The 27727-nt window shown below is 31.9% G+C and overlaps 3 protein-coding genes across 10 annotated transcripts in view; all 3 read left to right on the top strand.

Moving 5' to 3' along the window:
* The window catches only part of ATP8A (ATPase phospholipid transporting 8A1), a 59719-nt gene extending 54066 nt beyond the window's left edge, over nucleotides 1-5653 (top strand). For all 4 annotated transcript variants that reach the window (XM_076417198.1, XM_076417201.1, XM_076417193.1 and 1 more), the window contains one exon: nucleotides 3346-5653. In XM_076417198.1, coding sequence (XP_076273313.1) covers nucleotides 3346-3443 — 98 coding nt within the window. In that variant the 3' untranslated portion in view covers nucleotides 3444-5653. The remainder of the gene's footprint in view (nucleotides 1-3345) is intronic.
* Nucleotides 5654-8641: 2988 nt separating this feature from the next.
* LOC143204589 (uncharacterized) overlaps nucleotides 8642-27727 on the top strand; it is a 347147-nt gene continuing 328061 nt past the window's right edge. For 3 of the 4 annotated variants that reach the window (XM_076417265.1, XM_076417266.1, XM_076417264.1), the window contains exons 1-5: nucleotides 8642-8800; nucleotides 8863-9051; nucleotides 13298-13669; nucleotides 16336-16512; nucleotides 19007-19084. In XM_076417265.1, the coding sequence (XP_076273380.1) occupies nucleotides 8728-8800; nucleotides 8863-9051; nucleotides 13298-13669; nucleotides 16336-16512; nucleotides 19007-19059 (864 nt within the window). In that variant the 5' untranslated portion in view covers nucleotides 8642-8727 and the 3' untranslated portion in view covers nucleotides 19060-19084. Of the gene's footprint in view, nucleotides 8801-8862; nucleotides 9052-13297; nucleotides 13670-16335; nucleotides 16513-19006; nucleotides 19211-27727 lie in introns of those variants that run through there. The other variant, XM_076417263.1, reaches the window with a different exon arrangement.
* Nucleotides 25871-27727, top strand: part of Ir76b (Ionotropic receptor 76b) — a 34977-nt gene continuing 33120 nt past the window's right edge. For both annotated transcript variants that reach the window (XM_076417241.1, XM_076417240.1), the window contains exon 1: nucleotides 25871-26053. In XM_076417241.1, the coding sequence (XP_076273356.1) occupies nucleotides 25984-26053 (70 nt within the window). In that variant the 5' untranslated portion in view covers nucleotides 25871-25983. The remainder of the gene's footprint in view (nucleotides 26054-27727) is intronic.

The following is a 27727-nucleotide window of genomic DNA, read 5'->3' as shown; positions in this document are numbered from 1 at the left end:
TAATTATTTTCCGTTTTTTTTTTAAATTTCACTAGCCATAAGTATGGGGTGTCATGATAGATATAATTTTATTCTACTGACATTAACCTCAAATCTACGAAAGTTACGATGAAAATGTCGAGTTTTGTAGGCGCAAACTGTCAAGCGAAAACGTGCATTTACTACGCGCATTACTTTTCTTGTTTCATCAAAGGAAAAAAGCCACTGATAGTCATTGTTCGCTAGTAGAAACTGCCATCATAAGAACATGTGAAATGTGGTTTCGACAATTCAAATGTGGCGATATCAACGTTCAAGACAAAAAATGCGTTGCTCGGTAGATCTTGGATGAAGGCCCAACACAAACTCAAAAACAAATAGCAGAACAGTTGAATGTGAGCCGAGTTGCGATTTCTTAGCCATTATAAACAATATGTGAAAGACCCAAAGGAGAGGAAAATAGTTTCAACATGAATTGAACGAAAACTCGCCAGTGAACTGCTGCTTAAAGGGTATTAAAAGAAGACATTTCTGCATCGAGCAGTTCCGTTCAATCCACCTCTACGGAGCACAGGTGTGGTACAAATACATGTCCGAGAGACAACTTACATTATTGCAAGTGTGCCAATCCAAAAAAGTCCCCATGATTTATGAGGAACGCGAATATCTATCTAGAATCAGGTATCTCTTTCGTGAAAAGCTTCACGAACATGTTCAGTGTGAGGTACTTTCTAAGCGCCTTTCAACTTGATAACAATCTGATCAAATCGCTGTCCATCCATAAACCTCGGTAGTTAAACCAAATACGGCACTCCCAGTAGTAACCTAGGGTCAAAAGACCAACTGGTCATCTTGAAAAAAGAAAGTCATCATCAAGTGGAAGGGCAAATCGCTTTGGTCGCAATACCACGCTCCGTGTATGGTGAGACTAGGTTGGTGTCGTATATTATGAACTGTTGAGATCTAGAATTATTCAATTTGAACTCTGCCTTTATCAAAAAACCTCTACAATACCCTCAGAGATAAAATCAGGTGATCAGGTGATTGGAAGTTTTATCGCATATTGGAGAGCTGCACTACAGCTTTTCTTTTGGAATGACAGGAATAAACTGTGCGAAGGATGATCAAAATATAACAGGTCACTTGAAAAATCCCCGGCCTACCATAGTAAAACATATTTTTTTGGCAATTTTTTTTATTCAACATAATTCCCTCCTAGGGTGATACACTGATTATAGCGACCCTACAACTTTTCGATACCATTTTTGTAGTACAATTTGTCTTTTGCTTCAAAATTGGCCTCAGTTTCGTCGATCACCTCTTCATTCGACGAAAATTTCTTCTCAGCGAGCATTCTTTTGATATCTGAGAACAGAAAACAGTCGCTGGGGGCTAGATCTAGAGAATACGGTGGATAAAGAAGTAGTTGGAAGCCCAATTCATAGATTTTTGCCATCGTTTTCACTGACACGGTGCATTGAATTGGTGGAGCAGCACTTTCTTTTTCTTCAAATGCGGCCGTTTTTCGGCGATTTAGTCCTTTAAACGGCCCAATAACGCTATGTAATAGTCGCCGGTGATGGTCCTTCCTTTTTCAAGGTACTCAATGAAAATTATTCCATGCGCATCCCAAAATACAGACGCCATAAACTTGCCAGGCGACTTCTTGTTGCGTTTTCCCATGCTTTGGAGAGGGTTCATCGTGTGCAGTCCACACGGATGAATGCTGATTGGACTTCGGAGTGATATTTTGGAGCCATATTACATCCATTGTCACATATCGACGCAAAAACTCGGATTTATTACGTTTGATCATCTTCAAACACTACTCCGAATCATCAACTCGTCGTTGGTTTTGGTCAAAAGTGAGTTCGCGCGGCAACCACTTTGCACAGAGCTTTCTCATACCCAAATATTCGTGAATGATATGATGTACACGTTCAGTTGATATCTTTAGAGTGTCTGCTATTTCATTCAATTTCAATTTACGTTCATTCAAAATCATTTTGTGGATTTTTAAAATGTCTTCGTCGGTGACAACCTCTTTTGAAGCGTCCACTGCGTTCACCGTCTTCGGTGCTCATTTCACCACGTCTAAACTTAGCATACCAATCCTTGATGGTTGATTTTCCTTGGGCAATGTCCGGAAACCCGGCATCAAGCCAAGTTTTTGCTTCAACTGTATTTTTTCCCTTCAAAAAGTAATATTTTATCAACATGCCAAATTCCTTTTTATCAATTTTTTTCACAATAACAAAAGTTGCTTCACTCAAAATGCTATAATTCATATATAGTCATAAACTAACGATCAGACAGCTGTCAAATTTATACACGCATCTTTTGAGCGTTAGGGCTAACTAAAATATATGGATTTAATACTAGTAGCGCCATCTATGTGCCGGGCCATGTACTTTTCAATTGACCTGTTATAGAACTAAAAGGCCAATACTCTGATAAATATATTTAACTATCTATTGGAAAACTTTAGAGAAAAAAAACGGAAAGAAATTATCGACACACCTGGTATTTGTAATGTATTCTATAGAATATTTCTTTTTTTTTAATAATTTCAGTTAGATAGGTCTTTATCATTTTAGAGAAGTAACAGTTCCTATAGCTTGGCCTCTTGACTTTCTTCTTCTGCTGTATTATTGTCTTAACTACTTAAACTCCTGCACTTGATTGCCTTAAGACTTACAAATAGCAGGTGATGTGTCATTATTTTGGTCTTTTCTTTATTAATTATCAGACTGTATTATTTTGAAGTGTGAACTATGTCATGAAAAATAATTTGGCACTCTCCCACAGCTAGCGGAACCATCGTAAGCTGCCTGAAGAATTTTAATAACATTTAGGGCAATATGCAACTTCGAAAACTACCCAAATGGAGGGCCAGTGTATATACACTTGAAAGCAGAGTGAAAATCAATTTAATCTAGTACATTCCTTAGTTCGTTAGCTTCGCTTGTTTCCTCGCGAGCTCTTTAAAGTTAAAAAACTCTAGTGGTATTAAAAAGGACATGATCTAGAAGACCAATGCAGATCTTCGAAAGAAGAGTACATCATAACCTTTTAAAATATACTTTCAAATAAGAGCAAATTATTTTTAAAAAGTCTAAGTTTTTATGCATATTGGGCTACATATTTTCAAATACTTCAAAGATGTTATATAATTATATAGTTAAAATTATATGATCTTTTTGAGTGACATAAAAATATCAATGAATTATTGAACGACAATGAGTTGCGTTTATCTGATGTTTAAATCGTATCAATAGAACGAGTATTTATATTTATCGAAAATAAGTTGAACAAACACGTTGCGGTCTAGTCAAGAACTGGTAATATGAACCTTTTGTTTTATAGATGGCTTCGCATTTTCCCAAGAAGAAGGTGGAGTGGTGTCACAGACGGACGTTATCAGAGCTTATAACACAAACATTCCCAAACCCGATGGAATGTAGACGATTTAGAGTGAACTAACAACTTACTTAAGATTTTTTACATTGAAAATAACACACCAAAGTAACAAGACTATGCGTAAAACTTAAGTAAAACTGTAATAAAATTGTTATTGTCACGACGTAGAATAATGTGTGCTAAATGTGTCAAGAATATGTTATTACTAAATAATTTAACTGAATTTTTAACGCTAAACTATTCATCACTTATCGGCACTTAATTTTAAATCAGAAACGCGAATGATACTTTAACAAAAATGGCGGGTTTTTTAAGTAAGTTATATACTTAAACTTTTCATGTGCCTTTTGCATATTTAGTTTTTATATATCTATTATACACAAAGTATTTGAACTAGGAAAAAAACAACGTTTATAAAGTAACATTCTTTTAGAGGTTACTATCGTTTCTCGTCAGTTTTAATCCAACCACAACTATAACAGTTTATCAGACTTTTGACCAAATTTTATAAACACCATGTACAACTGAGAACCATTGACGCTTTCGATGTTACTTTATGAATAAAGCTTAGTTTATATAGATCTGAATATTTGATAGGTTTTACATTGTACTTTAGAAAACTACGATAAATTTACAAAGTTATACAATTCCATTATTGTTGCCTAACCCTTAAATATCAGTTTTAACACATTATAAAGTCTATTACACAGAGTAATAGAGAGAAAACTCAATAGGAGTCTCGGAAGAACAGTTTCGCTATGTCCGATATATCATAGAGTTTATAATCGTCCATTTAAGTAATTTGATTGGCTAGTTTAAATCTCCATTATGGACATCTGTGTGTGATGGCTCAAAGACCTACTAACAATACAAAACAATTTTGTTGGAGCTCATGCTATTCACAATTCTCTAAAGGCATATGATATTTAAAAAATGAACTTAAGATGAGCGCTTTAAGTGAATTTTCAAACATATTTGTTCATGAATTCATGAATTCTAATAGATCCCAAAAAATATCCAAGATATATCGGTTAAGTAGCTTTAGGTTCATTTCTTAACCCCTTTAAAGTAGTTATTAAATTTTTAATTGATGGTACTTTAACTTAAAATTCCTTAAAATGTTTGAATTCAGGAGCTATTCTTTTAGCGGAGTTGAAGCTATCAAATAGTTGATCTAAGAATATCTCCTATTTGCAAAAATTCTTTCGGAATTTCTGATATTAAAAAATAAATATTATTATTAATATGAATAAATTTAGCCCAAATTACAAAACAAAACACGCGTTAACGATCCTAGATTTCTTAATCCAGTATGGGATTTTTAATATTATAAGCCCATTTTTAAAGACAGCGGGATATTTCTTCAAAAGAAAACGATGCAGCATTTCTTCACTATCTGTTCATCCGGGTAAAGAACATTTCATAGATTCGTATATTGTACTACCGACTAATGACTAATAATTTAATCACTAAACCGTATAAAAAACTAAACATACCCTTCCCTACGTAAGGCACACCAAATATACATGGCGCTCAAAGTAAATAATACGTTCATAGTAGTGATATCTAGATAGTGAACGTCGCGAAACATTTCTCCAAAATTGCCTATAGAGTTAAATCTTTATGTTCTCTGTGTTCTATTGTTAGTTTAAAATGTCTCTATTTTGTATTAAATATATTTAGTACTAAGACAATCACATAAACATTTCCTGATAATTTATAAAATAGAGTAACTACAGGTATTAAAAATGTATTATATATGGTAAATTCGGATCTATGGACTAAGCGACAGTTTGATAGATATGTAAACGTAGATATGAAGATTGATTTAAAAAATGTATTTATTATCAGTTATCAGTAGATTCAGGACTTCACTAGGATTTAGTATAAAGAAAACGTGTACCTCTAAATAAAAAAACTATGTATATTTTAAAAAAGTGTATTTATATCAAATATGTATACTAAAAAAAAACAATTTACTATATTACACTAGCTATGAAAGGTAAACATAAACAAATAAACATTTTGCCTGATTTATTTTACTAGCTTTATAACATCTTACAAAATACACTTTTTTATTCATCACTTACCTTTGACTGTTTTAGTGAAATAATTTCTTTTTTTACATATAAATGTGTTATGTAAGCGATTGGGTTTTGTCATTATTAATTGTTGTTGGTATTTATTGTATTTCTACATTTTAACTCGATTTCATTCGATTATTGTTGAAAATAAAGGTGGTATTTTGTTTTAACAGTTGTTTTCGTTCAATACCCGTAAGAAAAATGTAGTTTTCTATCGGTTTGTTAGTTCAGTGGTTGCCCATACATGTACACCAGTAACCAATGTGGGTAAAACCGGTGATTTTAGCTGGTCTCTAATTAATTACACAAAGTAGCAACCAAATGTTGCAAGTAGTAAATATACCAATTTTGATTTTGTACATGAAAAATAAAAGTTAACGCTGCAAAAATGACTAACAATAATGGCTTCTTCCTTCGCTTTGTTAAAAAATGTGTGAAACATGAAGACAAAATAGGGTGCAAAAGATGGGGAAAAATGAATTGCCACCTGAAATAAATGGAGCCATATTGGTGCCAGGCTACCGCATACAGTTACAATATGTGTTGGCTGTTAGAAAGCATCATAGCAGATGAGAAACAAATAATACAAAATCTTGCAATTCATGCCTTAAAGGTAAATTACAAAAAACATTAAATAATGCCTGAGAGTAACAGGAGTAGCAGTACTAGTAAAGAAGATGATGCTATTACTGTTTTTGTATACAGAAGCAGTGATCAACTATAGGAAACAAAGATGTAATTAGAGTTCCTAAACGATATAACCAAAAAGGTTATCATAACTGAACGCTATCCAAATATAATAGATATAACCAATTCATATAACAATACAATTTTGTGCTCATCAGGACTTGTAGAAAGATTGTTTTCCTTGTCAGGTTTTATTCATGCCCCAACAAGAAGCTGTTTGTTTAATAAAACTTTTAAAAACCTATTTCATTTTTAAACCTATAACCTATTCTATTTACATAGACCAATACCTGTCTTTGTTATAATTTGTCACAAAAGAGCTGAAAGAGCTAATAAATAAGGAACAATATCAGGGAATTCAAAATTGTTTAGAAAACTTAACGCCAACTGATGCGACGACGATATTCTCTCTGGAAAGTAACAAAAAAAAATTAAAAAGCCTCAACAACATAATCCATCCATCAAAATTGACAATACCGGGGCTAGGAACGATAAAGATAAAGCGAAAGTTTTCTATAAACACTTAAAAACCGCAATTAAGTCGTACCAGTCTGAAAAATCCACAACACAAGAAAATAACATAGTTGACTTTCTTAACACTCCGTTTCAAATGGATTTTCCACATGAGAAATTTACTGCTAAGGATGTAAAACAAACAATACTAGAAATCAATGATAAAAAAGCTCCTGGTTTTGACCTAATTACTGAAAGAATCTTGAAAGAGCTCTCAGGAAAGTGCATCAAATTAATAACATTCATATTTAATGCCATACTAAGACTTAATCTTTCCTAGCACATGGAAAGTGGCTCAAATCATTATGATTCTTAAAGTTGGAAAAAAATCAGAAGACGTCTCCTCTTATCGTCCTATAAGCCTGTAACCTGTCATCTCTAAATTTTCGAGAATCTATACATTAAGAGATTCAAAATAATCGCAGAGGAGAGAAATATTATTCCAGACCATCAATTTGGCTTCTGTAATAAACCCGGAACAACAGAACAAATACATAGATTGGTAAAACAAATTAACAAAAACTTAAACGATAAAAAATATTGCTCCGCTGCATTTCTCGATATTTCTCAGGCCTTCGACAAGGGGTGGCACACTGGACAGCACGTTAAGTTGAAAAAGCTGTTGCCCCATACGTACTTTCAACTGCTGAAATCGTACCTCACAGACAGACATTTTATTGTCAAACAGGGTGACGAATATACTGACCTACCCAATATATTCGGGTGTTCCGCGTGGCAGTGTTCTTGGCCCATTGTTATATCGTATGTATACAGCTGACCTACCGACACGACGGTTTTATCATCACACCAGGATCCATCAGCTACAAGAAACCTCCAACTTCATCTCAACAAAGTCGAATTGTGGTTGAAAATGTGGTGTATCAAAGCAAATCAGACAAAATCTATCCATATGACATTCACCCTTTATAGAAGTACATGTCCCTCAATAAAATTGAATAATCATGAACTTCTGCAAGCAGGCAACGTTAAATATCCGGGATTGCATTTTGATCGACGCAAACAGCTTGGGCTTAAACTAAACCAAATGTATTGGCTGATAGGGAGTAAATCTAGATTATCATTAGATAACAAGGTCTTGCTGTATCTCTGTAGATTGCTGCAGATCTATTTGTGGGGTACTACTAGCAAATCTAACATAGATATCCTTCAGAGGTTCCAGAATAAAGTGTTGTGAGTCATCGTCGATGCCCCATATTACGCCCATATCCAATAAACTGATTCAACGCGATATCGCCTTAGAACCAATAACGAGTGTAATTCGAAGTGCTAGATCGAAGTACTTTGAAAGACTATTAGTGTATCCCAATGCACTCGTCAAATAGTTAAATGTGCGCGATGAAAATGTAGAGCATAGGCTCAAACGCAAACTATCATAGAGTGAGATTTAATAATCTCTAGAATAAGTTAGAATAGTCTTTATAATTTGGGATAGTTGGGATAGACTTTAAAATAAGTTAGAATAGTATCTAGAATAAGATTTAGATTATAAGTTGTACACTATATCACTTACTTAAGCAATTTTTACATGTCAGTATAGTTATATTATATAACGGAAATTATACAATAATACGTTGACGTTCTAAAAGATTAATAAAAAAAAGAATATATAACTAATCTTTTAATTTCAGCTCTTCATAATCATCCGAGGATGATGTACAACTTAAGCATGATTGAAAAATTTGTATATTAATGTATCACAGTATGGTATTCGTATTGTGCTTGAGACGTCAACATTTCGTTCGAAGCCAAGAGATAGAATTTAGTAGATATAAAATCAGTAGTCGAGTCGAATAGCTTTTCAGAACCACCTATCATGCCTGCTGTGTCTAAAGGATCGTTTGTATGGAAAAGTACGTGGAACTATTAACCTAATTTGCATAGTTTACTTGATAGAGCCGAATTCCAAACACAGTGCTAACAAAGAAAAAGAAAAAAATGTTAGAAAACATGAGCATTCCCCGCATTCTTCCCTACTTTATTTAAACGCAAACTGGCGCCGATTGCCTCGCATTTTATCGAAAAAATGTTGAAAACAATCGCTATCCTAGGTTTCTGTGCCCTGATAATTGCCCAATGTGGTGCAAACGGTGATAATGGTAAATAATTTTTCGTTTGCTTCAGTAAGTTTTTTTTGAATAATAGCCAGTGAAACTTGTAGAGCATCATCAAAAAGTTAGACATTACCACCACAGAAGTAACGGAGATAACCATCACAAAACTCATCAAGAGAAGGACCATATTCATCATCACCATATAGTAAGGAGTTCTCATCAGAAACAGTTTAAACAAAGAAGTCTCAACAACAGCGGTTGTTCTTGGTTCTGTTATGAACAACAGTTCTGGTCAGGTAATCGTTTTATTAGTATACATTATAGCTATTTCTGTGTTGGTATTTCCATATTTGTTAGATTTCTATATCAAACTAGATGACCCGGCGAACTTTGTATCACTTATCGTTCGAGGATTGTCCGCAAAATAAACCTCTCCGACGGCTCACCGGCATTTATTTTGTCAGGTCTGATGACGATATTATGACTGGCATCTGGATATTCTTAACATTTTGACTAAAATGTTGTTCTGAAGAAGAAGCCTTGAGCACAACGCTTATCAATTTCCTTATCCGGATTGTTCCCAATTTCTCTAATAAATAATAATAAATAAGATCTTGGAGGGGAGCATCGCATTTGAAAAACCTCAAGCTTAAAGATGTCATACTGTAACAGTTTTCAAGTATCAGAGACATACGGAAGGACTGACAAAATAAGCGCTCGAAACCTTTCTCTCTAATATTTCCTTTCTTTCACACGCACACAACACCAATATCTTGGAGAAGCTAAACCTATTGCAGCTTGACTTGATTCAGCTTGCTAAATGCTTCTAAATGCTTCAACTCTTGGACTTGCTCTAACTAGATCCCAGTCAGTTGGTCAATACTTTGATCTTTTTCCATAATTTCTTAGGCCACATGGCTCATGCGAACTAAATCATGAAGAAAACTAGTAGGTTCATCATCATCAAAGAAGTTTAATAATTTTTAGATGAATACGTTCAGCTTCAATGAAATAATAAGTTAAAATATCAAAAAGCTAAAAATCCGGATTGTCCACAATTTCTCTAATAAATAGTATATTGGAGGGAAGCATCGCATTTGAAAAACCTCAAGCTTAAAGATGTCATACTGTAACAGTTTTCAAGTATCAAAGACATACGGAAGGACTGACAAGATAAGCTCTCGAAATATTTCTCTTTAATATTTCCTCTCTTTCACACGCACACAACACCAACCTCTTGAAGAAGCTAAACCTATTGCAGCTTGACTTGACTTCTAAATGCTTCAACTCTTAGACTTGCTCTAACTAGATCCCAGTCAGTTGGTCAATACTTTGATCTTTTTCCATAATTTCTTAGGCCACATGGCTCATGCGAACTAAATCATGAAGAAAACTAGTAGGTTCATCATCATCAAAGAAGTTTAATAATTTTTAGATGAATACGTTCAGCTTCAATGAAATAATAAGTTAAAATATTAAAAAGCTAAAAATCCGGATTGTCCACAATTTCTCTAATAAATAGTATATTGGAGGGAAGCATCGCATTTGAAAAACCTCAAGCTTAAAGATGTCATACTGTAACAGTTTTCAAGTATCAAAGACATACGGAAGGACTGACAAGATAAGCGCTCGAAATATTTCTCTTTAATATTTCCTCTCTTTCACACGCACACAACACCAACATCTTGGAGAAGCTAAACCTATTGCAGCTTGACTTGATTCAGCTTGCTAAATGCTTCTAAATGCTTCAACTCTTGGACTTGCTCTAACTAAATCCCAGTCAGTTGTCAATACTTTGATCTTTTTCCGTAATTTCTTAGGCCACATGGCTGATGCGAACTAAATCATGAAAAAACTAGTAGATTCATCATCATCATCAAAGAAATTTAATAATATTTAGATGAATACGTTCAGCTTCAATGAAATAATAAGTTAAAATATTAAAAAGCTAAAAATCCGGATTGTCCACAATTTCTCTAATAAATAGTATATTGGAGGGAAGCATCGCATTTGAAAAACCTCAAGCTTAAAGATGTCATACTGTAACAGTTTTCAAGTATCAGAGACATACGGAAGGACTGACAAGATAAGCGCTCGAAATATTTCTCTCTAATATTTCCTCTCTTTCACACGCACACAACACCAACATCTTGGAGAAGCTAAACCTATTGCAGCTTGACTTGATTCAGCTTGCTAAATGCTTCTAAATGCTTCAACTCTTGGACTTGCTCTAACTAGATCCCAGTCAGTTGTCAATACTTTGATCTTTTTCCGTAATTTCTTAGGCCACATGGCTGATGCGAACTAAATCATGAAAAAAACTAGTAGATTCATCATCATCATCAAAGAAATTTAATAATTTTTAGATGAATACGTTCAGCTTCAATGAAATAATAAGTTAAAATATTAAAAAGCTAAAAATCCGGATTGTCCACAATTTCTCTAATAAATAGTATATTGGAGGGAAGCATCGCATTTGAAAAACCTCAAGCTTAAAGATGTCATACTGTAACAGTTTTCAAGTATCAAAGACATACGGAAGGACTGACAAGATAAGCGCTCGAAATATTTCTCTCTAATATTTCTTCTCTTTCACACGCACACAACACCAACATCTTGGCGAAGCTAAACCTATTGCAGCTTGACTTGATTCAGCTTGCTAAATGCTTCAACTCTTGGACTTTCTCTAACTAGATCCCGGTCAGTTGTCAATACTTTGATCTTTTTCCATAATTTCTTAGGCGACATGGATTATGCGAACTAAATCATGAAGAAAACTAGTAGGTTCATCATCATCAAAGAAGTTTAATAATTTTTAGATGAATATGTTCAGCTTCAATAAAATAATAACTTAAAATATCAAAAAGCTAAAATATAATTATATAATGAATAAAAAATAATTAAATGTGCATATAAAAAAGGCTGCAATCTTTTTTAAACGCAACATATCAAAACAAAAATTAATCTTAATTAATTAATATCAAATATTAATAGTACAATTAATTATTAAAATTACTGCTGTGCTCTTATTACGGTAATATCGAGGAGTTAAAAAGACAGCTTAATGATCTATTAACAATATAATAAAACAATTATGAGATAATCTCTTGTCTATAAAATCAAGCTCATCTTGTTCGTCTATAAATTATATTATTTTATTTTATATTATTGTATTTTTTAAATATCCTTGTTGAAAAGGTTATCTCGGTTAAGGAGCTTTAAGCCAAAATCTTAATTATAAGTATCTTAATCAATATAAATTTGTTTCAAGTAAATGAACCTCTTCAAAATAATTAAGTTTTTAATTGATGGCATTTTACAAACAACTTTTCAAAGGATAACAAAAACCTTTCATGTGGTATAATCACATTTACCTTCAGTGTAATTTTGACATCGCCCAATTCGGACACATTTTGGTTTTAAAGTTTGAGTAATATTTTCGTGATTTCTTCTGTTGTATTCCTCTAAATAACAATATATATGAATACAAATGTTCTATATAAATAATTCTATACCTGCAAATACCTTAATCTAGCTAACTGTTCAGTTAAATGCACTTCGACTATTTTGTTCAATTTGTGATGTCAAACGAAGATGTACGAACACTTTACTGTATAAATTGTGAGAGAGGATAGGACGGAGATAATTGCTTGGTGCAGTTGATTTTATATGCGCTTATATTTTCCAACAGTAGTATAAACTAGACAGAGATGTACATATTCCTTCACGTACTAACTTTAAAAAACAAAAGGAAAAAAAATTACTGAATTCTATTATCATGCAATTAATAATTTCATTTTAAAGGAGTAGAATTACTATTATATTTGAATGTTGTATGAATGTAAAAAGGATTAGAATTTTCCTATGGAATGGAATAATACCCCACAAGTGCTTTGTGGTATTTTAATATGTTAATTGCTGTTTTTAAATAATATATTATAATAAATACAGACAATACAATAGAACTTAAAGGAAACTTAAAAACTAAAGATGAACAGTAACCATAAATATTAAATAAACATTAAATATATACCTGATCATAGAAAAAAAATTATGACATAATTAAAAATGATCGTAAAATAACTACTAGAGCTTTTTTAAATAAAGTAAATGCTTTATTTATTATTGAACAGAAGTATTTTTAAACAAGAATCGAGAGAGTAATCGAAATATTACCTATTATTGCCATAAAAACAGTCAAAAGTATTTTACTATTTATTAATCTTTTTCCCTATTACATTAACAATCTTGAAAAATATCATTCCTAAATACTAAATACCTCTAAAATATTTAGTGATTGCTGTTTGTCTATTATCTCAGTTTTTGAGCATATACAGGGTGGACCAGAAGAAGTTCATTTTTCATAATACAACAAAAAAAAGACTTGTAGGAGTTTAAATAAATATTTAACATGGAAATAAATATAGTAATGAATATGGAATCCTTCATAAACAGGTCTACAGAATTGAACGACTACCATATTTTAAAATAAGCTTATTTTCAATATAGGAAATGGCTCCTTAATTAAAATTTGTTTTTCAGTTTTCGCCCTATTTAATGGAACCAAGGAACTGGAAATATTATACAATATCCTACCGAAACCAACGTACATTAGACCTGGATCTAACTCGACCAATGGTTCCTGCGGCATTTCCCCTAACAATAACAGTTCCTTGAGCAATTCAACGCAGGTCCTACTAAATTCGACCGTGGTACCAATCAATGTGACTTGCGGCAATAATTCGGGACAATGGGTCAGCCCGTTCAAGAACAGCACTTCTCCTTACCCGATATTCTCGTTCCTCTTGAGATCGTTCATTGAGTTTCTAGCTGATTCGAGGGGAATCAAGTTCCTGTTCAGCTCGACGACAATATTCTCCAGCTTGTGGAAAGATGTCGTGACACATATCAATTGTAAGTATGCTTGATTGTATTCTGTTTTACTAAGTTGTTCAATACGCTCGTGCGAATGAAATGCAAATTTTAATTATTATAATACCCACCCTATTCGCCGCATTTAACTCCTCCTGATTTTCGGTTGTTCTCTCATCTTAAAAAAATTGCGAGTATTGTCAAACTAAAAATCAATAACAATCTTGGTATATAACAGGCTTGGTTGGCGGAGTAATCACGCGAATAATTGGGGTGAGTAAGATTGGATGTCTTTTGGGATCACTGGGATCTTCGGAATTAGGAAGTTGGTCACTTGCCAGTCAACAGGCTTAATACTGAGGATCGTCATCCATAGTTGGTAAAAGGGCAGTCTAAAGTATAACAAAAAATATCTAATATGATCACTACTTCACGGAAATATTTATATTCTAGAGAAAAAGGTTTTTGTTCTAATTAAATTTTTACACTTTTCTGTCATGTGAAGGGGTCAAAGCATAACATTTAATTCTCATGTTAATTATGAATTCTAAAGTATATGAGTGATGTTCAGTTTCTCAACGCAATAAAACATCAAACAACTCTTAACAATTTACGAGGGTTGCTATTTATATATTGAGTCTAATAATAAAAATACTGGCTTCATTGTCTTTTGAGGTATCCTCCAGGGTCAACAAACCTTTGCATGCGGTTGAACCAATCTTTGTAACACTCTTTCCACTTTGATTGAGGTACCTTCAAAACATGAAGTCATTTGATGCCAAATCAGGGCTATCCGGAGGATGACCCATCAATTCAACCAGCCGATATGCGATAGCTTGCATTGTCATTACGAAGGTTGAATCTTTATTGTCGCTTCTATTATTTGTATTCCACGAAGTATTAGACCCAAAGTTCGTCACCTATAGTCTATCCAAGGTTTTTTTGTACATACGTCTTCAAGATGTTCAATGTATTGTCTGCCGCAATTTGTAAATTCGTTTTAAAGTTAGACAATATATTCCTTTTCATTTTATTCTAATCAAAAAGAGACATAAAGCTGTCTGATTAGTTCGAAAACGTAAACGAACGAACCTATCAAAATAGTCCGGTTGTCAAATAGTTCAATAGTGATAAGAGGTTATAATTCTAACCTATAAATAATTACGGTTGTATAATTAACTGTAGTTCTTAGATTTACTAGATTTTTAGTTTTTGTTCAATTATTTTATTTAGATTAGAATTTTGTTGTATGTCATTTTTTTGAGCTTTGTGAAGTTGTGCAGGATTCAACGTAAACACATTTTTATCACAGCTAAAGGTTCATACAATATCATACTGATGCTCATCATACTAATGTCCAAGAATGAGTTTATGCCACGGTAAGTCACATGACGATCTTGAAGTATCATTTAGCGCACTATGTTACAATAAACAATTTTCGATGACCTCTATTAGTTATTCTGATTTTTCACGGTGCCCAAAGATGGAACTGCATCGCTAAAAGTCGAAGTAAGTTGATCGAAACATTCCGTTCTTGATAATCCACATTGAAAGTCGTAAAAAATCGTCGTACGAAAATGTTCACGAGCTAATTCAATTTAATTGGGTCCCTATCATTAACAATCGAAAATGGCTCTTGACAAATTAGAACTATTTGTTTTGGTAAATTCCTGTTTCATAGCTAGTTTTTCTTTCGTAAAAATAACTGAAGGTTATTCCAAGTTCTTTAACAATTAATTTTCAAAAGAGAGCATAAACATGTTGTGGCTCATTCCTGTTTCTAGCATCAAGAACAATATATTTGACCTGTTCGTGGCTTATCTTTATATTATTTAAATCTTATGTTTCCTAACAATATATACATTAAAATATGACTAACATCCTCCAACGAGCATATAATATCATGCATATCCCTAACTGTTCTATAGATACTTTTCAAACTAACCGTTTTCTCTGAAATAATCATATTAAATTATATTCCTGTTCGAAGTAATTGATAAGAGACGTAAACTGTTTATCATTGGCTAATTATTGTCTTCGGCATTTTCATTCTGAGTAACCACAAATATTAACCACAGATTTTTCAAAACAGGTAAAGCGACGAAACAACGTTTGCTGCGTATAACCTCTACTTATTATCACTAATGTTTTGAAGAATTTTGCACATATTTAACAACCAAGAGAATTTTATAGGCTGATTCGATTGTATGTTCGGACACATCAGATATTTAGAACAAAATGGGAAAGGAAATATTTTCTGATTCTAAAACGACTTTTTGAAAAATTTACAAATTGCGACAGGCAATAAATTAAACTTTTGATGACGTCTTTACTGTTATTTTGAATAGACTACTTAATATATATTATACAAGTGTTATAGAATTTTAAATATTTGGATACCTCTGTCTATATATATGGGCTTTGGATTATACAATGTTCAGGCAAAGGCATTTTGCATTCATTTTTATTCAGTAGTTAACTATTGACTTCATTTAAGTAGTTAATTTTGATTACGATTTGATTTAGCTTCAGTAATTCTACTTTAAAATGACGAAGAAATAAAAAATCAAAATTTTTAAATGATATAAAGATAACTAATAAAAAAAATTGTTTGTTTGTTCGTTCTTTGCACACCGTCAAACTTGCAAGAATAATTTAATTACCCACCATTCTATACTATGTATCTCTATACTATTGAATTTTTCTAGCAATCAATCGTACAGGAATATTATCTCAAAACTTGAACACATTGTTTGGTTGTAATGGATCTCTAGGCGCAAACCTCTTTAATTTGACCTATACGGAATCGTTGATATCCAACCTGAGCACTGGAGGTATAATTAAAGGTTTCGAACAAGGGGCAGAAGCTCTTTTAAACATATCAGGTATGTATAAATATATCCACCAGACTGAAATTAAAAAATGATGTTCTTAAACGATCCGAAAATATTAAAGAATTATATACATACTGAGGTTGATAGACCCGACAAAAACGTTCTTGATAATAACACTGTGATTTAATTTTAAAGGATTTGAACTCATTCTTATTTCTTCCTATATATCGGCCATATTTCCTTCAGTGTACAGTTCAACATCATCAATTATAATTGATAGTTGGCATCGTTCGAATTTAGCTTCCAAATCTTCATCTTTCAACTCGGTTTTTGTTGATAATGGGAATATTATGTCAAGGATATTGAAATTAAAAAAGGTCACCATAAATTAATTTAAATTAGTGTTATTTTCAATTGCTTGTTTTATATAATTAAAGAAAAAGAAAAAACCAAGAATATACGATTTCTATCTAATAAATATTAAAGTCAAATTAACATATATCTAATTTACTACAATACCATTTTGGTAATAAAATAATACTAGTTCTTTTTGTCGTTATTTCTGCATTGTCTTAAATAATAATACCATTTAAAAACGTTAATATTTTACATACTTAAATACACAAATACACTGATAATAATGAACTAGAGGCAGTTTGCCCAGAAGCGACCATATTAGAAACAAAAACAAATGTCCGTGAGTTTATGAAATATTAAGGTAAAATGCCACTATTCAATATTTCTAGATATCCAATATTTGAGAATTTTTCCAGATGTTACGTTATTTGAGTTAGTACTAATATTCATATTTGGTTATGGTTATGGAGTGCTCCTTTTCTATTAAGTAACAACATATTCCTATTAAGTAACAACAACATAATTAATGGTAAAACATTTCTTGTTCTAGATAACAATCTGTGACAAGTTGACTTATCATTATTTTTAGTTTTTATATTTCAACTTCTTTTAGTACCTTTTGTATTTGCTGCAGCATTTCGTATTTGTTGCAGCATTCTCTTCTTCGCTTTTAGCAAATAGAATATGGTTTCCTGTGATGATATCAAAAATATAATATTTCTTTAGCTTACAGGAATTTATTGCTTTCGTATGCTGAAGAGTAACCAACTATTCATTTTATTGAAATTTTAATCTTTTCTCATCGTTTTAACATTATATGGTCTACTATTATTTTAAACTTGTCACCTTTAAACACATGATGTTTTTATAAAAATTACTCTTGGCTTACTTTTTGCAGCCTTGTTGACAGCAACACTATTTATTTTAATGCTTAAATATCTCTTTTCTTTTTTACTACTTTCTTTTTCTGTTCAGTTGGGTTGTTGTTTTTGTTTGTGTTTATTTTGTCTCAAATTATCTTTTTCATCTGTATTCTTTGCTAGTATCATGTTCATGCCTCAGTTCATTTTGTATTTGTCTTGATTTTCTTTCTCACCTTCTCTCTCTTTTATTTTACGGCAAAGAGGTATATTTCCAAAATGAATATAATTCTGTGGTGCCCACAACAATTGTATGAGTAGTGTATAGTCATTATTATTATTTCTGCAGTATCTTCCGTTTCCTTATATATACAGGTACCCATTTCAATACAGTGGCTGAATTGGCATTTTACGTCATCGAGGTGGTACTAATGGTCAAATTAATCTTGGACTTGGTTGAAAATAGAAACTTATGGATAAATATTATATTCTGTTACATTCATGAGTATTATATCCCAATGAATCATGAGACACAACTCAGAAATGACATTATTCTAGATACTCGAGCACATTAGATCTCGGTACTAACTCTGAAGTGACATTGTTCCAATACTACTGAATTGAAAATTACTTCGTACTAAAATGACATTTCTACTTCATGGTGTTTAATTATGAAGTGTTTCTTCTGATAAAATATTAACCGAAAGCTTTCGAATGTTGTTATGTGGCGTTATTCATCATATAGCCATATCATATAGCATATAGCATCATATATTAATTCAATGCTTCTCAATACTAGTCAAAACCAACACTTAACAGACTGTCCACTATCTGATTTTTCAATAGAATGCTGTTGACAGCTTACCACCAGTAGCATTTTCTTTGATTTATAAAGCAATATTTTACGCACAGTAAGAATGAGTTGGCAGAAACATCATCATGTTATTATTTACAATTAATATAATCGAAAAAGCGAAATAGAAAATAATCTACAATAAATCCCTCAAAACTAATTCTCAGTCCTGATATTATAAATTAATTACCATATAAGTATTAATTCGAAATAACTTATTAATATTAGTCAGATAAGGACATGTTAATTTTTCAATGTTTTTTTTTACAATTTCTAAATAAAATTTGGATTAATCAAACAAATTCAAGGCTAAATAAACAAGGGTATATTATAGAAATATCTATTATAGAAATAACTAAAAATACATTAAAAATAGAAAGATATTAAATCGTGAAAAATATTTTTTAAGAACATCGTTTATCAAAACTTTATTATATGAAGAGATTTGTTAAGAATTATCTATTGTATCTTTTAGGCTTATACAGAGGTGGTCAAAATTTGACCTTTCAAAACCCATTGTTACAGTAATGTGTTATAAAGGTAATAAAAAAAAAGCGGGAACAAGTTTGAAAATATTGACATATTGACAGAAATGGCATTATAGCTATCCAATTTTGTTCATTTTCTAAAATTATTGAATCGTCAAACACAACCGATAATAAAAGGAATATTAAAGTAATTGCTGTGTTATTAATCGATTTTCCCCCCTAACCTTGCCATGTAATTTAATGTGCTTTTGTTTTCGTTCTCGAATTTAACCCTATGTAATCAAAAAGATATCTTTATATGACCTTCGAATAAATTTTAATATCACATATATATTTGGTTGGAAAAATACAAATATCAAAATATCTCTTAAACCACTTTTATGGCCTAGATACGTTGACAATATTTTCGTCATATAGTCAAATCCAATAAATTGAAATTGGAAACTGAAATAAAATAACTTTTTCAGTACTAATAGAGAAAACATTATAATACAGAAAGTCAGTACATTAAAATGACAGCAAATAAATATAAATAAAAAATAAAGATTGTATTTATAAATGTAGCATAGACAAAATAAGTAAACTTCTTAAAGATTACGGGATATTTACCCCTGATAAAAACCATCAACCTAACAACTTTAAAATCAAAAACAGAACTGTAACGTTTAACGTTGCTATGAATTTTTACCTTTGGGGGTCGATAGTATTTCCACAAATGATATACATCTATACAATCCAATTAAACAAATCAAACCCATAATCTACTGATAAACAAATGTATTGGCAATTAGATGTGTACAAAACATTAGACCTAATTAGCTTCTTCATATTGAAAAATATATCATAGTGAAGATCAATCAATAGTGAAGATCTTCAAATTTTCTTATTTTCACAATAAGTGATACAATAATAAATATATTCCATTTACCATCACCAATGAACAAGTGGGTAGACTGGAATGGATTCAGAATGAAAAATGGATGTGGTATAAAATCTTAACCTATATATTTCCTTGAAGACAATTGATCAACTAGATATCGAAGTAGAGTTGTCTGTGGACATTTTGCAAAAACAGCGTGGATCAATACCTCAGTGTCAAGATAAATTAGGGAGCAACAAACCATAAAGCAAGAAAAAAATGGCAACAAATCAGGGCACCATCTGATAAAACCATACTAAATAAACTGGGTCAACTCAAGCAGAAAATATTAATTGTTCAGAAAAATTAAAGGCTTTGTGAATTTCTGAGTTGGAATATTCTCTTAGGTAAGCAGATAGAGAATAAAATCGGACCAAAATACCAAAATTTGTGAAGTCTATAAAGAAAAAGTAGAATGGATCAAAAAAAGGTGTCGAGAAGTCGGAATTATTCGCTGAGTATTTAGCAAATATTTTCCATCCTCACCCTGCTGATGGATGTGATACCTTACCTAATCCAAATAGAAATGAAGATATAATTATGAAGTCATTAACTGCAAAGGAGATTGCTAACGAACTTCAGAAAAATTTAAATATCCAAAAATCTTCAGGATTTAATAAGTGGCCAAATATTTAAGGAACTTTCGAGAAATGGTATAATAAAACTAGTACATTAATTTAACATTGCGATTACAATATGTATTTTGCAGTGGAAAATTGTGGAATTATTATGGTGTTCATTGTGTATATTAAGACAGGTAAAGATTCTAACGATAAAACATCGTATCGACCAATCGCACTGCTACCAATCATATTTAAATTATTCTATTATTGTTAAAACACATCAAACTAATAAATGATGAAGAATTCTGGCTCACCAGTTTGGATTTAGTAACAAACATTTGACATATTCGGTATATCGTATTACGAATGTACTATTGAATTATTGACTCATATTTCTAGACCAAGGAAGTTTACTAGGGCCAATGCTTTATCTACTCTACACTTGTGTTATACCGCAAATAGAGAATGTTACGATAACTACATTTGTTACATAGCTGTCGGGGACAATAGTGAAGAAGCCACGCGAAAATTACAACGGGCAAGTGACAATATAAATAATTGGACGCTCCATATAGCAACAACGCTAAATATCTCGGGATGAATTTTGATGCAAAACTTCGCTGGAAGGAACATATATAGAAGAAAAGATAAGAATTGGAATAGCAATATAGGAAACTATATTGGCTAATTGGAAGAAAATCACAATTATCAGTACATAATAAATTGCTATTATATAAGAAAATACTGAAACCTATATGGACATACGGAGACCAATTATGGGGATGTTCTGCAAAGGGTAACGTAAACAAAATACACATTTTTCAGAACAAGGTCTTGAGAGGTAATGTGGGCGCACCAAAATACTATAGGATTGATTTCCTATATCGAGACCTTCAGATACCCACAGTCAAGAAATCAAGAGAATTGCAAGGGGGCATGAGGAAAGACTCATGAGGAAATATTACGTTTTTTTTAACAGGATATAGACTCAAAAGAATCAAGCCATCTGATCTTGTGAAATGTTGTGTAGTGACGTGCATATAATAAAAAATACAGCAGTACATGTATAAACATTATTTCACCAGAGACTGAGATAGTGCCCATGGGTTCTCCTAGTTATATACCTAGATTTAAGTTGTCATAAAGACAAATTCTAGGTTGGTCGGAAACGACTAGTAACAATGTAATAAATAAATAATAAAAAAACATATTTCTAGACGTGGCCCAAGCTTTTGATAAAGTATGACACGAAGGCCTCGAATACAAGTTGGCAAACGAATTACTTAGGCAAATGAACCTGATTCTCAAGTCATATATTTCCCATTATCATTTTAGAATAAGATACGGTAACGAATATTCAAATTTGAAACATATCCCTGTATGTATACTGTATTGTATTGCGTTTACTTTATACTAGTGATATCCCTAAATGTAAAGGAGTAACAATGACCATAGTTCCTGAGGATACTCCACTACTCGCTGCAAGTAACAATATTGAGATTAGTTTAAATAAGGCAGTAAAAATGTTTGTAAACAGCTGTCAATATTATTACTAAGAGAACTAAGGAATGGCGAATAAAATTAAATGCTACAAAGTTTGCATATTTGGATTTCATATACGAGAAAACACCAGAGACTGCCTACCACTGATAATTGGTTCTAGGGTTTCTATTTCTAATAGTAAAATACTTGCGCATCACACTGAACGCCAGCCTCAAGAGGAAAAAGCATGTTTAAAAGAAATGAGAACTTTGTATGATGCTTAAAAAATGTGGTGGTTACTTGAACAAAATTGGAACTAAAACTCTAAAATAAACAGTTATTATAACAGGTTAATTGAAAAGTCCCCAGCTTACCATAGTAAAACACATCTTTTGGCAAAATTATTTTTTTATTAAACATAATTCCCTTCAAGGGTGATACAGCGACCCTGCAACTTTTCGATATCATTTTTATAGTACGATTTGTCCTTTGCTTCAAAATAGGCCTCAGTTTCGGCGATCACCTCTTCATTCGACGAAAATGTCTTCCCAGCGAGCATTCTTTTGGAATCTGAGAACAGGAAATAGTCGTTGGCGACTTCGAAGCCCAATTTATGAATTTTTGCCATCGTTTTCACGGTGTATTGCCTTGGTGAAGCAGCACTTTTTCTTCAAATGCGGCCGTTATTCGGCAATTTCGTCCTTCAAACGGCCCAATAACACTTTATATTAGTCGCTGTTGATGGTCCTTCCCTTTTCAAGGTAGTCCATGAAAATTATTCTATGCGCATCCCAAAATACAGACGCCATAACGTTGTCGGCTGGCTGTTGCGTTTTTCCATGCTTTGGAGCGGATTCATCGTGTGCAATTCACTCAGATGACTGTCGATTGGACTTCGGAGTAAAATGATGGAGCCTTTGTTTCATCCATTGTCACATATCGATGCAAAAACTCAAGTTTATTACGCTTGATCATCTTCAAACACTGCTCCGAATCATCAACTCGTCGTTGTTTTTCAACTGATGTCATTCAATTTCAATTTACGGTCATTCAAAATCATTTTGTGGATTGTTTTAATGTTTTCGTCGGTAACAACCTCTTTTGGGCGTTCACCGTCTTCTGTGCTCATTTCACCACGGCTAAACTTAGCGTACCAATCCTTGATGGTTGATTTTGCTGGAGCAGTGTACGGAAACTCGGCATCAAGCCAGCACGCGAAATTCCTTTTTATCCATTTTTTTTCACAATAACAAAAGTTGCTTCACTCAAAATGTTATAATTCATAAACTAATGATCCGACTGCTGTCAAATATATACAAGCATCTTTTGAGGGTTAGAGCTAATTTGGATTTAATTCTAGTAGCGCCATCTACGTGTCAGGCCGGGGACTTTTCAATTGATCTGTTATAAGTAAATCTCGAAACCAGTGTAGACCTATGCCGTGCAATTATGGGGTTGCATAAGTAAATATAATTTTAGTACATTCCAAACTTATTAAAGTTAAGTTTTTCGCAATATTGTAAATGCCCCATATTACATTAGAAATGAGGACCTCCACATAGACCTAAGGCTAATAAAGGCACAGCTTTTAAAAGTTTTGCGAAAAGTAACACCAAGAGAAAACATAACAGTGTACTGAAGAGGGTTTGATTTAAGTAGTTATGTGTGAAAACTGTGCTCTGTTTTAAAACTATATAAAGTGTACCAGTAAGAGTACATCCATCAAATGCTAATTAAGTTTAGGTCTGAAACATTAGATTTAGACTTTGGGAACAATATAATAATTACTAGTTAGTTAAAGCTGTAATATGTGTACGATGTGCTTTTAAATAAAAAAGGGTTTTTACCGAAGAATGAGATATTATCATATTCAGATTCTAACAATATGATTTTGTATAATTAGGTGTCTTTACAACACTTGCCAGCTATAATTTTATGATATAATGCCTTAGACATGCCATGATTGTTTCTCCTAGATCATCTGAAATAAATTTTCTCCGTTATAAATTTTTTAGTATCAAATTAATTAATTTCTTAAGGTACAACATCAAATAAATTATTATTATCTTAATATTCTTACTGATCGTTTATATTTACTATATTTTAATAAATGTCATCTAATACATATTAATCGGTTGATTTATTTTTATTAATATCATCAATATGAAGAAGTTTAAAGATGAATCTCTTGGAATATCCTCAAATACTATTGAAAACTTTATTGTTAATTAAAGCACGTATCTTGAATTATTTCAAAGACTCTAGAACGATTCTTATATGTAATGCAAAGAAATTAGCAAAAGACCGAAAATACACGGCAACAGGCACAAAAAGTGCATGAATCCGAATACTAGCAGAAATATGATCAAAATTCGTGAAATTCTACGAGGAAATACATTGACACATTAAAAGTTCACAGATTGGTCAATCATATAAATAAAAAATTAATCAAAAAAAAATTGCTCTGGTGCATTTCTTGATATATCTCAAGCTTTTGATAAGGTGTAGCATACTGACTTAGTGTTTGACACAAGTTAAATTGCATTATTCAGATTGCATTCGCACTTTCAACTGCTAAGTCATATCTCACAGACAGATCTTTTATTGTGAAATAGGGTGTCGAATACACTGAACTACATCCAATATAATCAGGCAGTGTCCCTAATCTATCACTACATATGATGGCAACATATGCTGAGAATACGGTGATTCTATAATCTCACGAGGATCCAATATCAGCTACAAGGAACCTCCAATTTTATCTCAACATAATTCATTTGTAGTTTAAAATATGGTGTAGCAAGGCGAATGAGACAAAATCTACTCATCTGATTTTCATCCTGCATAGAATGACTTGTCCACCGGTAAATCTTGATATCTGGGCTGACGCTTAAATTGGAAGAAACATGTACCAATAAAGCGTAAGCAACTTGAGCTTAAATTGAACTAGATGTATTGACTCATAGGGTGTAAATCCAAATAATCTTTAGATAATAAGATTTTCTGTATTCAAAAGTTAATTCTTAGGCCCAATGGACACATGGTATCGAACTGGGAGGTACTACTAGCAAACCCAACATAGCCATCTGTCAGAGATTCTACAATAAAGTGCTACGTACCATCGTTAACGCTCCATATTATGCCAGTAACGATTTAATTCATCGCGATATTCCCCTGGAAACCATAATGAGTGTCAGTGCAACCAAATGCACTCAATGCCAAACAATTAAATGTGTGCGATGTCAATGAAGTGTGTAGGTTAAAATATTTACCATTATCCAACCTGATTAATAGGCACTTAAAATAGTTTTAAGAATAACACAGAATAGTAACGAAATTAAGTATAATAGTACCTTATAAGTTTGTACAGGTAAGTTTCTATGTGTCATTGTATAACATAAATTTCATGAAATACTTATTACCCATTGGGCTGATTGTAGAAATTTAAGAGAATAATATTTAATAAAAAAGAGTATTGGATCATCTCAAATGACGACAATTTTTTTCACAAAATAAAATGCCTCAATTTCTCTTAATAAAGCTACAAAACACTATTATATAACTTATAAATGTTTCACTAGTTTTTCCAATGAATAAAACTAAAAAGCCAAAAAGCTGTGTAACTATGAGCCTTACAGAGATTTATTCCTTATCTTGTTCAACACTGAACCTTGACCCTAGTAACAGAGTACTCGTTAACCCACCAAACAATTCCATACAGAAGAAGTCAATAATTCTGTACGTTAAAAAATATATTTGAAGACTAATTTTTTGATGTACACATAGAAAGGGGCGAATTGGCAACGCCGCATCCATGATCAAACCTGTTAAAACAAATGACTACATTATAATGTTGAAAGAGAATTTCGTTCAGTCGTCAATGACGCCCACCGATAGCAGTCTCGAGGAAAACGCCTTAGTGGCCAGTGACAGGACCGCGCACTAAAAAAATGCATGTGAATAAACCGGCCGCTGATGGTGTCATAAAAAAGACATAATTATGGGACTTGCTGATGTTATTTTACTTGGATTAACCTCGTTATGCCTTAACTCAACATGCCGTGATGATGGTAAATTATTTTTTAGTAATAATTTATATTTTACAATGGATACATTAAATTGAAATGTTGTCATAATTTTACTGGCTATGATAGCTCTTTTATTTTTTTAAGTATTTTTAAGATTTTGATAAAGTCGTGGTTACATATTTAATATGTTATATCTTTTTATATTAATTGCACTGTGTGGCATTTTTTTGATCTATAACATTAAATAAAACGGCTTTTTTTGTGCTTGCTGAACACACAAGAAAACTTAAGCGGATTTTAAACACGTACCATTTTAAAATTATGAAAAAATATTTTAAATTTTTAAATATTTTTAAATTTTTTGATTTTAAATCCTATTTATATATATTATTAATTTTATTAAAATAAATAGTAATATATATTTACAAATAGACAATGAATCAAAATAGCTTATGTTTAAGTGGTCAACTAAAAAAAGAGCCATACATTCTGAAAGAAAATTACGAAATATTAATTTTTCCTCTTGTGATGAATAAAATCCACTTTCACTACAAGCTAGCAATAATTTGCTAATATTTTAGGACCCCACATTCATAATGCTCTGATATCTGTTTTATATCTTGGTGGAAGCGTTCACCTTGTTCGTCATTCACCATTCCAAGATTAGTGTTTAAATTTTTGTAATAATTATAAAAACTCGGCATTTTCAGTTTAAGATTGTCTAAAAATCGGTGTATCTTAGGATACTTTGAGATAATCAAGCCTCCAACTCTTTCGCTGTAAGATTTTCCTCGAACACGTTGTTTTGTATAAGTTTTCTTGTCTGTAGGCCAACGAAAATAACTCCTTATAATTTAGCATTATTTAATTTTAGAGAGAACAGTTTCCAAATACAAACATCCTTTACTATTTTTATCCATGGCCTTGACAAAATTTTTCTTTAAACCAAGTTTTATATGTGGGTGAATCGCACATAAAGGTGGAAGATCACATTTTCTTCTAGAATAAGGGGTTCATATTTGACGTTTGAATAGCCACACAAAAAGTCAGTTCTTGCTGGGCAATCTTTAACAACCTTTAAATCAAATTTTGAATAATTTTAGATTCTAGTTTCATATTTTCATAAATTTCCTTTGAAGTCACTGAATATACAATAGGTATGGAAGAATATCGGCTGCTATTGTGGATTTTGAGCGTAAATAGCATTCACACTATTACTAAGGAACGTGATGTCTTAGATAACCATATCAATAGATAATGTCTTTAATAATATAATAGGAAATTCAAAACACGTATTTTTATTTATGTTAAACAAATTGTGGCAGTCAGTGTTATTATAGCAATATATTGTTTTTGAAGTTCCAGTTTGAATATTCCAGTATATGGAAATAGAAAATTGTATTCCTATTGGTTATTTAATTTTTAATTGACACTATAAAATGAATTTATAAAATAATTTTTTGGTATTTATAATCACAATTAAAAGTATTAGGATTTATCTTCTCCCTATTAACGTTTAATTATGACAGTGTTCTGTATAAATACAAAATTATTATATGGAAATTCAGTATTTTTTGTATGATATATAATGTTAATTTCAACAATCCAATGCAAAACAGTAATAAAATAAAAAATAATATAGTGGCATACGATAATCATATTTAAAATAAAAATAATCTAGCTTTATATGATATTTTAAGAAACGTTTATTCAATA

Source organism: Rhynchophorus ferrugineus, unplaced genomic scaffold (genome assembly GCF_030347505.1).
Source record: "Rhynchophorus ferrugineus isolate W39M unplaced genomic scaffold, kcgeb_rfMv2 rfM11, whole genome shotgun sequence".
NCBI lineage: Eukaryota > Metazoa > Arthropoda > Insecta > Coleoptera > Curculionidae > Rhynchophorus > Rhynchophorus ferrugineus.
Note: the sequence above shows the minus strand (reverse complement) of the source record. Positions and strands in the feature narration are given on the sequence as shown.